This window comes from Taudactylus pleione, unplaced genomic scaffold (assembly GCF_031769625.1).
Source record: "Taudactylus pleione unplaced genomic scaffold, aTauple2 ptg000070l, whole genome shotgun sequence".
In the NCBI taxonomy this organism is placed as follows: domain Eukaryota; kingdom Metazoa; phylum Chordata; class Amphibia; order Anura; family Myobatrachidae; genus Taudactylus; species Taudactylus pleione.
The window spans coordinates 7,918,824-7,933,220 of record NW_028284472.1 but is presented as its reverse complement, the minus strand read 5'-3'; the positions used below and the strand labels follow the sequence as shown (position 1 = coordinate 7,933,220).

The window sequence follows — 14,397 nt, the reverse complement described above, 5'->3', positions numbered from 1 at the left end:
CACAGCTAGGGTGCCCGTGGCTGAGCAGCACGGGACTCTGCATCTGTCAGTCGGTATTCAGTAAGGTCTCCCTTTTATGTTTTATCACATGTTTGATGTCCGGTAAGCGTTTGTTATGCATGTTGTGTGTACCTGCATAGTCCTAACTGTACTTAGAGTACGTTTTTCATTGTCACTTCAGGTATAATTTCTTTATAAATTGCTCTACACTGCTGTATTGTGAGTGTACACCTCAAAAAATCCATTATTTTGGTTTCCTTAGGGAAACCTTTTTGGTTATGTGACATTTTGGGTACACCATTGTACACAATCCCCACAGAGGATCGCGATTTTTGAACTTTTCAAGTCTGCACTACTGTATGTTTGAACATCCCTTTCTATGTACGAATCCACAAGAGATAACATCAGAGAACTGATATTGGGACATTTATTTTCCCATGAGAATATGAGATACGATCCATACACTGAAGATTGTGAATTTTGTCTCATTATGATTATTACATCACTAAGTGGACATTTAAGGTCTGTCTGGTATGGTGTCTACATGTAAAAACACAAGATTGACCTGTATTTAGACCTTGAGGTGACACAAATTGTAACTGGACTATGTAAAGGTGTCCTAAAGATATATTGGACTATATCCATACTATCAGCATTTGCAGCGTACATACTTTGGATTTGTTGTTTATCATGTATGGGCACAGTTTGATTCACCAATTATTATAACACTTTCATTTGTATATATATCCTACCTTAACTTCTAATTGATTCTAAACAATTATAAATGACCTAGTCTATAACTGTGTATCACTCTGACTGATTAGGTACAACTTCAGATCAGTACTTCTCTCATCGGTTGTTCTATGCCCAGAGTATGACATCAGAAAGCAGAAAGGAATATCTGAGTAACGTATCACTCACTCTTGACGTTCAGAGGGTATAACTGTCTTCCCATGTCACACCTCTCATCAATGGCCTTTGGACTAAATGAGTTGTGGTAGAACTGGGAATATCGGTCCTGTTCCCTCACTGTTCTGATATTTCTTCTCCTTGTCTTCTGACATCACTTTGTTATAGTCACTACAGTTCTACGTGTTATGTGATACACTGCAGTTTATGGGTGTACAATAACAGTTTTTCACTATTGTATCACTCTGAATGCTTGATTACTGGCTCAGACATATGGTCCTTTTACTGTACGTTCTATGCTTAAGTAAGACGTCCAGAAATTTGAGATCTAATCTGAGATTTGTATCATTCACTCTTTATATTCTAGGGGACAATGTCTGCTATTGGCTCTTTAACGTCCTCACAGATGACCTAGGGTAAAGTGGGGGCCTTTTGAGTTATTTGCAGAACATTTGTTGTCTCCTAACTATCCTGTCATTTCCCTTTGAGGTTATCTAGGAATATTATGTTTTTGTTTCATTCTTTTTGCTGAACACTGACTGTACACACCATTATGATACTATGACTGGTTTGTTGATGGTATGAATATTTTTACAGCAAATATTTCGCCAGGCATTGATATTATAAGTTCATATCTTATAGTAATTTTGAACTATTAGAATATTAGAACATACCGTTCTGCCTACACAGTTTTATGTTCTAAAAAATTTTTGGTCTGTTTCTGTATTTGTAAGGAGTTGTTTCTCCTTTTTATTATATGTATGTACTGGTTATGTGTATAAGTTTATTTACACAAATGTAAATGGTATAAGCTATATACTTCACTGTACGGTATTCATCTATATTACTTTCCATAGGAGTTTATCTAGGGCAATTATTTTATTTCTTTGCTATTTAATAACAGTTATGTATTAATCTTTGTACAATAACCAAGAGTGCTCACAAAACAGAGTTTTTCCCTTTTCTGTTTGTTCTCATCTATGACTGTGACTCTAGTGAGCACCACCACTGCCCTAATATAATTATTCTAGATTTATTCTAGTCTACAATAGGCATAGTGGTCCTATTATTCCATGATCGAATATTCTTTCTTTCTTTAGTCTGTGCGACGATATTCCCCTTCCCTTTTTCCTTGTTTTGTTTCAGATGTGTCCTCATACACCTATCCTTTTTGTGCTATGTGGCACGAGACATGCATGACACGACTTACACCCTCTGCCATCGGTAGCCATTACTGGACTTTTGTACTCATTCCTACATGTAGCATCTGATTTGCATTATAGCCGCCTACAAAGGTGCATACAGTGTACCAGACATACTAGATTAGTACTTTTGTCACAATAGAAGAGGCAGAAATTTGCGGATTAAGCACAGTGATGCATTGCGCAAGGCATGGAGCAGCTCACACGTATCGGTCCTTTTAGCCCAGGTTATAATTTGAGTCACAGCAGCTGCAAGTACTGCCAGCGCCAGTGTGTGGGGTACCCGTGAACTGTACTTTTGTCGCATTAGCTAGACATACTTTGTGAATAAAACACTGGCGAAACCGATGGTGCAGCTTACTCGCAAAGTCCATGTCACACCAAAAGGGGCTATTTGGCGCAATTTGAGCATTGGTGTACCTGGACACATCTGCAGTTGTAATTTACGTACGATAAACTCAGAGAAATAATCACCGTTGTTTATTAAAGATCCATCACGTCTGTTATGTTATATTTTAAAGCACTGCGAGACCGCTAAAATACAGAAGTCGCAGTCTCTTCACCATTTCATATATCTCATTTACTTTGTCAAGTTCATATGGACTTAGAGCTGGTATAACGCTTTCATGCTCCTAATTATCCTCTCTAATGTTGTCCGAATAATTGTTGGAATTAATCAGCTTTGAAAAGCTGTTTGAGCCGATGATGAAAAGAGTATCCCGTGGAATGCTACCAGCATTGTCGCTGCTGGCAAGGGCGCTGTTTCTGCAAGGAGCAACGTGACCGGCAGGAAAAGTGACATCACATTTCCAGATATCATTATCATTCACAGGAAGCCGACAAAGTTAGCTGAGAGAACTTTTCACATGTTCCCTTATTTGTTTTACAGGTTTCGGCCAACTATCAGGTACATCCTGGTGACATACCACCTGGAGCCGTGCTGTGGATCGTTCTTGGGTAATGACGCAGAGATCTTATTTCAACAGTTTTGCTTACCTTAGCAAAACAGTTCTTTTGATGGTCCATATTATGTAGCCTTTACATTGTTGCTATTACAGATGAGTCCACATACATCTATCGTCTACAAGTTGCGTTACACATTATGCGTGAGCTATATTCTGTGTGCTACAGTGGTAATATCTGTATGCGAAATCCTACATTACAGTGTCAGCGGCTGTGACACTGTAACGTAGCATTTTGCATGCAGATACACACACAGTCGCACACAGAATATAGGCATGCCGCATAGGTATGCAGTCGGGATGCCAATGGTCTACATGCCGACCGTCGGCATCCCAACTGTCTAATCCCGGCAAGGGTCTAATGACAGGCGTCGAAATCCCAACGCCTTTCATTTTACCTACGCCGGGAGCCCGATGCCCGGCATCCCGATCAAAGATAAGCCGGGCGCGGACAGGGGAGGGTTAGGTTAGAGGCTCCCAGGGGGACTTAGGGTTAGGCATCCCCCCGGGAGGGTTAGGCTAGGAGAAGGGGGGGTTAGGGTTAGGCCCCAGGGGCAGGTTAGGGTTAGGCACCCCCCTGGGAGACTTAGGTTTAGGCTGCGTGGAAGGGGGGCTTAGGTTTAGGCACTTACAGGGGGGGTTAGGGTTAGGCACTTGATGGGGAGGTTAGGGTTAGGCATCCCTAAGGGAGGGTTAGGGTTGGGGGGGGATAGGTTAGTAAATACTAAAATACTTACCTGTCGGGATTAGAACCGCCGGTCTTCCAGCGTCGGGATTAGGACCGCCGGACATGTGTCCGGTGGTATTTCATACCGATCCCGCCGCATGTCATTGTAAACAGCATAAGCTGCTTGCACGTTTTATTTGCATCACTTTGTGAATAAGGCACATTTAGATGCACAAAAAGACACTCTGCGCTACCAAGTCACGCCACGGCATGGCGCGCCTAGAAAAGCTGTTTAACGGGCAAGGAAGCTAGATGTATGTGGACACATACAGTATGTACATTACAGTGTCTTCCTTTTTTCTTTTAATATACCCTTGATTTTGTTTTCATCTCAATGTTTTTTTTTTTTTTACATATAATTGTACTTAATTTACAACTGAATTCGTATTTGAATTTGTTTACTGTGCGAGTCGCCTGTCAAAACTCTCGGCGGAAATAATCTATGGGTTTATTCTGTAAAATAAATTATTAACCTCTGGTCTTCTAGTATATGTCCTATTGCCCTAGCAATCTTTTGGTGTTATACAGCCGTCCTGAACTCTATTTATACTCCTTTACAGGGGGGGTGCACGGCCTTTTTCTTCCTGTTAAAGATTTGCATGTTCTGCCACCTTTGAGGTGAGAACGATCAGGTCCTTACACTTATAATTGGACACACTTAACACCGTATAGTCCCATTTTTGTGGGATAGCGTATTTCTAGGCACTGTGTGACCAATGTAAAATAAAATGCTTCGTATACATGAAAGTGACAGTTTCTATTCGGTTAATTAATTTATTAATTTATAAATTAGGCTAAACCAAGTTGTATTTTCTGAGAAAAGATGAAAAGCTTTAAATGAGTTAAGGGCGCTGGTTCTATAGTGGTACTAAAGTTGGACCTTGAAGTATTTTTTTTCTGTATTATCCTCTAACTTGCAAAGTATTTTTTTTCTGTATTATCCTCTAACTTGCAAAGCTAGGTGCATATTGCTTTTATGGGGATGTTCCCATAGACTGTGAGATAGACACTAGCAGGAGAGGACGGTACGATTGCGCATACGGTGTAAAGAGATAACGCTCATCCTCTGATTGTGTGGTTCATAAATGACCTTCACAATCCACCACGTCATTCCGGTTTTTTTTAATTGAACAGAAGATCGAAAAACTGACCAAATCCATTCATATATAATCGTGATGTTTTTGTGTGTGTTTTTAGGTGGGACTATTATCAGCATCTTCGGTAAAGGATTTAGTTCCAATACGTCACTGATTTCAGTAACTGTTGGAGGACAATCCTGTAGACTTCTATCATCCACTGAGTACATCATCAAGTGCCAGACACCCCCGTACCTCTATTTTAGCACAGAGGAAGAAAATGTGACTGTCCCTCTCAAGGTTTCACTTGCAAATATTTCAGCCGAGAAAATACTTCCAGACTTAATAAACACCAGTGGCCTTATCTTTACTTACCACAGAGACTTCACGCCAACTGTCTCCAATCTGTCTTGGTCCATGGTAAAAGGCAGCTTGTGGTTGCTCCTTACAGGAGTTAATATAACAAACTCAGTCATTCTCTTTAAAAATGTTCATTGCGGAGTGGAGTATAATAAAAACTATACAGAACTACAGAACTCTGGCTTTGTAATACCTCTCCATAATGTTGTTGTTGGGAAATACCGTATAAACGTCTACAGTGATAGACTTGGATTTGCTAACATCACATCAGAGGAGCGGACATTTGAGGTTGTACATTATGCATCCTCCTTATCTCCCGAAGAAGGTCCATTGTGTGGTGGAACCGTTCTCACAATATTTGGATCTTTTTATGCATCTACTAAAGACACGACAACTGTATCCCTGACTAGTGATTATGCTTGCCCTGTTGTAAGTGCTAATAGTACCACAATTAAGTGTGTTCTAAAAGTTAACAACAGCCAGAACACATCATTTCCTGCTCATATTCAAGTTGTGGTCGTTGTTAATGGAGTTCCTGGAATCTGCAAAAGAAACTGCACTTTCCGTCTGGTTCCAGAAGAGATCCCTGTGGTCAATGAAATTCTTTTGAAGCTAGAGAGGACAACCTTTGTCCTCTACGTTTTTGGCCAACAGTTAAACAAGAAACTCCAGATTGTGGTGGACAGTAACCTAGAATGCAAAGTGACCTCTTGGAATGAGACAGTTTTGGGATGCCATCTCGAAGACTCGATTCCTCCTGGGAATCATACAGTGAGTTTTCCATCCGCAGGAGATGGATATACGTGCCTATCACTGAAACCCTTTAGTTTTTCTGTCAACCCACAAATAACAAAGATGTATCCCCTGCATTTTGGTATTAATGGAGGTGGCCGTTTAACAATAGAAGGAGCAGGGTTACAAGGCCGCAACTCTACCTTAGTCCTAGTAGGAAATCTCGGCCACTGTGTTATTGCTACTGCTAATTACACCATAATCAAATGCATTGTCCCACTGGGAAACGGAACTCTGAGTATAACAATACAAGTGGATAATTACAACTACACCCTGGGTAACGTCTATTTGGAAGAACTATACACACCCGCAGTGCATTCAGTCCTGGAAAGGGATGCTGTGTTAATTTTGGATGTGTCAGGTGTTACAGCTGTAGACCTCGTACACATCACAGTTGGAGATTACAATTGTACCAAAGTTTCTGGAAGCACGTCGGAGATCCAATGCTCTGTCTCTAATCTTCCAGCTGGGAGATACGGAATCCAATGTCTCCATACTGAAAGAGGCTGGGCCACGTCAAATATCACAATTGTGTTCCCACTTACTGTCACTTCATTGAGGAATAACATTGGTGAGTGTATAGGCGGCCATATGGTTTATTATATTTTTGTAGTTAATATTTGTTATTATGTTTAACTTACAATTTACAGATGTTGCAATTTTATCACATTGCGCGTTCATGTGTTACCATTTTGTGTCATGGTACAATGACGTAGCGCCCTTCAATCATATGTCCGCTTGTATCACTGATACTGTGTGATTGGGTGACTCTTACCAGACATTGCAAAATCAATCAATAATATTCAATATTACGCTGCTTTATGACATCACTAATTTATTCCTTTGCGCTAAGTGATGTGCTAGGACATTTATAAAGTGCTTAAAGTACAGGCGCTCATCTGAAGGAGAAGTTATGTATCAATAGGAAGAAGGGTGTAAGACCATTTAAAAATGAGCCACTTCACATCACTTAAGTGAACTTTCATTTTAACATTAAGGGGCGAATTCAATTAGAGGCGAAAAGTCGCAGCTGGCGAAAAGCATTCACCGCTGCGATCTTTTCGCCTCATTCGCCAGTTTGGCGGCGAAGTTATCGCGTACTTTCACAATGTGCGAACCTGCTTTTCGTCCTATTCAATTCCAAAACAGGCGAATAAGCATAGGTGCGAATTCCGCGAATGGTGAAAGTAGCGAAAAGGACAGCTTAATTTGGGAAAATCAGCCATTAAAGGCCTAACTGACCCCGGAAATCAATATAGAACTGTATTAATAGCCCAAATAAAAGTATTTTAAATTTAAATTGAGTCAAAGGGCTGTTATATGCATAGTTGTATAAGTGTTGAAAAATGGATATGCAGTCGGGAAGCCGGCGGACCTAATCCCGACAGCCGGTGGTCGAAATGGCGACCGCCGAAATCCCGACACTGAAGGCATGGGACTAAAGATAGGCATCTAAATACCGACGCCTATCATTAGCCCCACGCTGAAATTCCAACATCCGGCATACCGAACGTAGGTAAGCCGGGCGTCTGAGCTCTTAGCCATGGTGGAAGGGGAAGTGTTAGCTTTAGGGACTCCCGGGGGGGGGGATTTAGGGTTAGGCACCCCCCGGGAGTTTAGGGTTAGGCTAGGGGAAGGGAGGGTTAGAGTTAGGCACCCCCGGGGGGAACTTAGGGTTAGGCACCCCCCTGGGGGACTTAGGTTTAGGTGGCAGAGAAGGGGGGGTTAGGTTTAGGCACTTAGAGGGAGTAATAGGGTTAGGCACTGGGGGGAAGGTTAGGGTTAGGCACTGCTAAGGTAGAGTTAGGGTTAGGGGGTAGAAATAGGTTAGTTAGTACTTACCTTAGGATGATCGGGATTTCCTCCTCTGCCGGGATGCCGCTGTCGGGATTCCAACCGCTGGGCAGCAGTAAATCATACCGATTCCGAAACATTACCTAAAGCAATTTCTTTTGTAAAAAATAATTGCTGTAGTTAAATTGCGGGTACATTTAAATGGGTGCTAGTATATGTTTGGGGTTCTAAAGTGCATTAATAAAAAAAAACATTTTAAAAATACACCCGCTGTACAGCCACCTGCAATCCTAAAAACACCTGTCCCATCCTTACCGCACCCCAAAATACCAGATCCAGAACTCTTTGCCCATTTTCAAACACTTTTTACATTTTCACCCCAAAAATTACATGACTTTTTTTTTTTTTTAGGGGGAATTGAGATATTTTTTTATTTTATTTTTTGGCCTAATTAGTCATTACGGGGGAGGGTGTCCAAAGGGTTCTGAACCAAGGCCCTGATTCAGACCCACTCGCGAGCGGATGTCCGCTCGCAAGTGGGTCGATGGTCTGCACTGAGCATGCGCACGACGGCGGGAGCTCCGTCGTGTGCATGTGCCAGACGCGACGAGCGAAGGACTTTCCTTCGCTCGTTATGTCTGATCAAAGGGGGCGTGCTGTCGATGTTGATTGACAGCACGCCCCCTTTGGTGGGCGTGCCGGGGGCGTGCCTCCCTGATGGGGGCGTTCCCAAGGGAACGCCTCCCGTCAAAAGCCGGCCCCACTGACATCACTAGTGATGTCAGTGGGAGTGATTTTGGCTCTGATAGAGCCAAAATCACTCCGGGCCTTGCGGTTGAAAACCTCAACCGCAGGCTCCGGCTCGCAGTGGCGATGGTCGCGATGATCAAGACCATCGCGGCCATCAAACTGCACGCTCGTATAGGCTGTGGGTGGTGACCCACAGCTATACGAGCGTCCAGGAGGACGCTCCATAATTATGGAGGGCGGCCCTCATTCAGAGCGTGCGCTCTGCTCATAGCGTACGGCTCTGAATGAGGGCCCAAGTCCCCACATTTTTAGCCCAAAATAGGGATTTTGCACAACTTTTCTCCTGCCTCTGGGTGGAGAAACTTTTGCGCCTGTTTTTGCCTATGGAGTTTTCGCACATGCGAAAAACGTCCTGGAATTGAATAGGGCGATACGCGGGAATGTGGTGAAAACATTGCATCGGCGAACGCTTTATCGCCGATGGCGGCTTTTAGCCTGTATTTGAATACGGCCCTAAAAAAAGGAGATATACTAAAAATCTGCATATGCAGGTGGTGCTTGCGGTACATTGTTTGCAGGTTGCTCCTCCTAATCACTGGGGTTATACTATCCAGCAGTTTGGATGATGTGCGGTGATTTCAAATGTTAAATTAGACAATAGTTTGGCAAAACTGCTAGAAAATCGCCAGAGCTGTCAGGCCAATCAGCACATGAGGAGGCACAGCGCGCTTATTATGAGTGCAGTCATTATTTAATGAGGCTAAAATTAATTAATAATCATCTTACAGGCCCAATATGATTTATACTAGTAAAGGGACCGGGTCACCTTAGTCTGCGCCTCCTTTTCTGCCCCATGCCGCCTTCTGTTCTGTCCCATCCCGTCCCCTCTCCGCTCTGTTCTGTTGCGCCCCCCCTCCCCCGATCCGTCCTGCCTTGTCCCACCCTGTCCCCTCTCTGTTCTGTTGCGCCTCTCCCCCTCGATCCGTCCTGCCTCGTGCCTCCCATGCCTGCATACCTTACCTGTTCCCAGCAGGTCATCCTCTATGGCTAGGCCAGGGTCTGTCCCATCCCTCTAGCAATGGAAGCCGTTGGCGGGGTGGCGCATACCCCAGCTCCCCCTACGCATGCATGTTGGAGTAATGGTTTTTGCCCCCTTAATTAATAAACAATAAGCGTATTGCATCTCCTCATGTGCTGGTGAAATACTGACGCCGGAAGCCCAAACAAGAAGAGTCCCAACGGGGCTGGTAAGTCAGCTAACCCTACCCTTCTCCCCCCCTAACCCTAACCCTCCCTTGGTGGTGCCTACCCCTAAAACTCCCGGGGCGGTGCCTGACCCTAAGTCCCCCCAGTGGTGCCTAACCCTAACCCCTCCTCTCCACAGCCTAAACCTCCCCAGGGGGGTGCTTGACCCTTAGTCCCACAGGGGGTGCCTAAAAATAACCCCCGCCCCCTACTTTTTATACAATTTTGTCTGGATTCCGTCGTCGGGGTGAAGATAGCCGTCAGGATATAGGCGCCTATATTTAGTCCCAAGTCAGGATTTAGACATCAGGAGTTCATCAGACGGCTTCCCGGCCATCGGTATTTTGACTACATCCCATCCACACACCAAGATGTTTCAGCTGCCTAATATTACACAGTTGACGCTGTCTATGACTTTAGTGAGTAAAAACACCATAATTTAGTTATTGCACCCGCCATAGTCTAAGCCTTATTATTACCATTCCTACATTATATATTTGCTGAGCCTGTATCACATGTTTATTACATAGGAATAGCTTTACAATATTTGCATTTATTTTTACTCTTTATGACTTGACATCTAGAAGTAATTTGATGACACTGTTCCTGCAAATAGTTTTTCTTTGTTTATATATATATATATATATATATATATATATATGATATAAAGTGGTATAAGTGGCGCACAAAAGCTCATAAACAATACATGTGAAATAGAAATAGTGAAAAAATAAAACCACATAGGATATCTCAAACACACTCCCTATTTAAGGTGGCTGCCGCACTTTCCAATATGTGATCTATTCAGAAAAATCACTTAGATAATGTAGACAAAATGGGGGTGAAGGAGCGGCGCCTTCAGTGTGACAACTTTTATAGCAGGGATATTAGGACCAAGTCCATGAGGTCCAAACACACAGTCTATCCTTGTAGTGTCTTCGTGTATATCCCACGATGTAAATCTAAAAAAACCCAGAAAAATAAAACAAACATAGTGTAGTCTGCAATAATATAAATATACGTTCAGAAAGTGCTATCGTGCAAAAGTGGTGACATATAAACAGTAGCCATGTGTTAGAAACACTCCACTCGGGGGCGTGGCCTAACTGAGCACCGGAGCAGACGTGCCTTTCTCTGGCTCCGTCTGACCGGCAATAAAAGCAGTATATTGTGGAGCCCCTGCTTACTGCTGACTCTCCCCAGAGGGCTCCTACACCTTACCGGCTCCCAGAGACCCTGCTGTGCCTGTCGCGAATCCGCCGACGCCCGACCGCCGCTTCGGCCTACTCTGAGGGTGAAGCTGCGGCCTCAATTTTGGCTCTGTCCCCGACGCGACTCTGCCAGCGGCATCGTGGCTGTTGGATACCGCTGCCGCTCCCCTCGGGTGATTGCCGCGACATCCCTACCCTCCTCCGGATCCTCACTGGCTGTGGCTGAAGAGGTATATACCCCCAGAGACCCCTAGAAATACCCGCGGCCGGAACCGCGAATCGCGGGAGGCCGCCATTTTGTGAGCCCCGGCTGCACTCCAGAAGTGCAGGGCCTCTGCTACCACCTCTGGCTGCCCCTCTTCTTCCGGACCTGGTCCTCTGCCACTGGCTGCCCCCCTCCTGTTGGACCTGATCTACTACTGCTGGCCTGTTCTATTATATACAGGCATCTGGAGACCTCTCCTCTCTTGCTGGGCCCTCCTTTCTCCTGCTACCCTCTCCCCTTGTGTGCTGGTCACCTTGGACTGTTGCAAAACACCGCCGGCTGGGGCCCCCTTCTGCAGTCTAAGGAACATCCACTGCTTCAATCCACAGCTCTCTCCCTCCTGCTGGATTGGGTCCTCCGCTGACGGGCTACTTTCTCTCCATCTGCTGTGACTGGGACCTTGTTGCTGCCTACATAGAGATCTCCATACATTACTAGCAATTGGGCCCCTTGACGCCCTTACGACTCTTACTACAGTGGCCGAGATTGATATACAGTTTACCCTCCCGACCTGACAGCTACAACATGTACTAACTGATTTCATCCCCTCCCACCCCTAATTAGTACACGTGGAGTTTCTTTTACATTTTTTTTTTTTGCTCCCTTTTATACATCGATATTCATAATGCCTAGAACGGCGAAGAAATCCCTCGCAGGAGACCTTACACCATATCTTTCAAAACCTAAATCCTTGCCTGATGCTAAAGATACTGCACCAGAATCAGCTCCTGACCACTCCAACTCCGAATCGGAAGAAGATGACCTCTCTCCCATTACTCGCAGGGACTTCCTTTTACTGTTCAAAGAACTCAAAGATGTGAAAAAATCTGTTCAGGCTCTTCATGCCATGCAAGCGGAAATTTCTGCTATTGGTTCCAGAACAGACCAACTAGAACGTAGAGTTGAGGAGGTGGTTACATCCCAACAATCTTACGACGCCGACCTTACACAGTTACGCCAAGATGTTGCTCAGCTTCAAGACGGTCAAGAAGATCAAGATAACAGGGCCCGACGTAACAACATCCGCATCAAAGGTATTCCCGAAGACGTCGAGCTCCCCCACCTTGAGCTCTATCTCAAAGACCTGTTCATGCAACTCTCTCCCTCTACTCAGGAAGATCACCTGCTCCTAGACCGAGCCCACCGTGCGCTAAAGCCACGCTCCCAATCTTCTTCTCAACCCCGAGACGTCATCCTACGTATGCACTACTTTACAGCCAAAGAGACTATAATGAGAGAAGTTCGCAAGCTCTCTTCAGTCACTTTTAGAGATGCTACTCTCCAGATTTTTCAGGATGTTTCCCCTCTGACTCTTGCTAAACGTAGGGACTTTAAGCCTCTTACCACCCTGCTACGTTGGGGTTACCGTTGGGGTTACCCCTTTCGCATTCTAATATGGCACCAGAACCAATTACGTATGGCTCGGTCTCTCCTCGAAGCTCAACCTCTTCTATCAACACTGGGCATATCCGAAGAACTTGGTCCTACACCTTCCGCCTCCCTCCCTCAAAGGTCTCGACAACCGACTCGACGCCCCCCTCTATCTGAATGGTCTACTGTTCCTAAGTCTTCCAAGTCCTCCACTCAGATCTCTGAAACCTAAGACCTTCTAATAGGTTCATTGTTGCATTATTTTTGTGATTTCGTGATGGGGTCCCTCCACTTGTGAGGATGTCCCCCATTACGAATATTTTACATTACCGTCTCATTATATGTATCTGGAACTCATCTAGCCTATTTTTGATATTTTTATAGAAGTTTATGTAATTAAGTTTTGATGAAGTTCCATCATAATGAATATAAGATACATCTATATATGTTCTTATCTTAGCTGTTCATTTATTATAATCTTACTGAGATTTTGTTGCTTTATCTGTATATATATATATATATATATATATGTGTATATATATATATATATATATAAATCTATGAACATATATATACTCTGTTTATTGGTTGGTATTTCAGTGTTTTTTGGATGATTTATCCCTCGATTTACTCCTCGATTTATTCCCATCTCTTGTTTATTGTATTTTCTTTTCCCATTTATTTGTTCCCCTTTTTTTTTTTTTTTCTTTCCAATCATATTGTTTTTTGATTTCTATTTTTAGGTTTATCTATGTTTTTTTTTTTTTTTCCTATACTCCATTTGTACGATGTTGTATTTTTCTTTCCATATATTTATTATATTTGGGGCTTGTGGGAGGGCTCTATATGTATATATTTTTTCCTCTCTATGACCTCTTTATGGATAAACGATCTACCTCTGCCGCGCCCCCCCCAGGGTCTTGTACCCATCTGCTGACCTATGTGCTTCATTAGTGCATAGTTCCCCTCCCCTTTGTCAGCACCCGTGGCCTTGGACCTCTGTACCATTTGGCCGACCTACCTTCCTTTTCCCTTACCAGTTTTCCTTCCTTCTCAAACAGGACCACTTCTTCCTTTTTACATGTCTGATGATGTGTCACTTTTGCTTACCTCTCCACTTTCAATTGTTTTTTGTGGTTTTTTTAGCTGTTTTCTCAACCATGGCGCATGGGTCTTAAGGTACTCTCCTTCAACGTGAAGGGCCTCAATAGCCCACAAAAGCGTAGCAAACTTTTTACCACTCTTAATTTATATAAAGGAGATTTAGTATTTCTCCAAGAAACTCATTTCCTGCGAAATCTCCATCCAGAACTTCGCTCTAAATCCTATCCCACCACATATCATGCCTGCGACTCTAAGCAGAAGAAACGAGGAGTTGCTATCCTATTTGCCCGCCACCTCACTTTTGATATGATCGATTCTTATGAAGATAAAGAGGGTCGCTTTCTTATTCTTGTGGGTACTCTTAATAATATTCTTTGCACCATTGTTAACATATATGCCACTAACCAAGCCCAACCAGCTTTTTTCACTAGACTAGACACCCTCCTCTCTCGTAAACGGCAGGGCTCCCTTATTGTATCTGGTGACTTTAATGCAGTATTGAACCCTTCATTGGATAGATCTACCTCGGGAGCCACTAACTCCGGCAGGGCAGACCTCCGTAATTCCAAGGCGCTGCTTGATCTCATGAAATCCCAGCTTCTCTATGGTTCGAGAGCCCCTCACTCGAG

General features: G+C 43.7%; 1 protein-coding gene across 1 annotated transcript in view; it reads left to right on the top strand.

Annotated features, from left to right (window-relative positions):
* The window catches only part of PKHD1 (PKHD1 ciliary IPT domain containing fibrocystin/polyductin), a 663,908-nt gene that overhangs the window by 64,591 nt on the left and 584,920 nt on the right, over window positions 1-14,397 (top strand). The window contains 4 exon segments of the mRNA XM_088467197.1: window positions 3,001-3,068; window positions 4,998-6,599; window positions 11,950-12,590; window positions 13,811-14,375. Of these exon segments, the coding sequence (XP_088323323.1) occupies window positions 3,001-3,068; window positions 4,998-6,599; window positions 11,950-12,590; window positions 13,811-14,375 (2,876 nt within the window).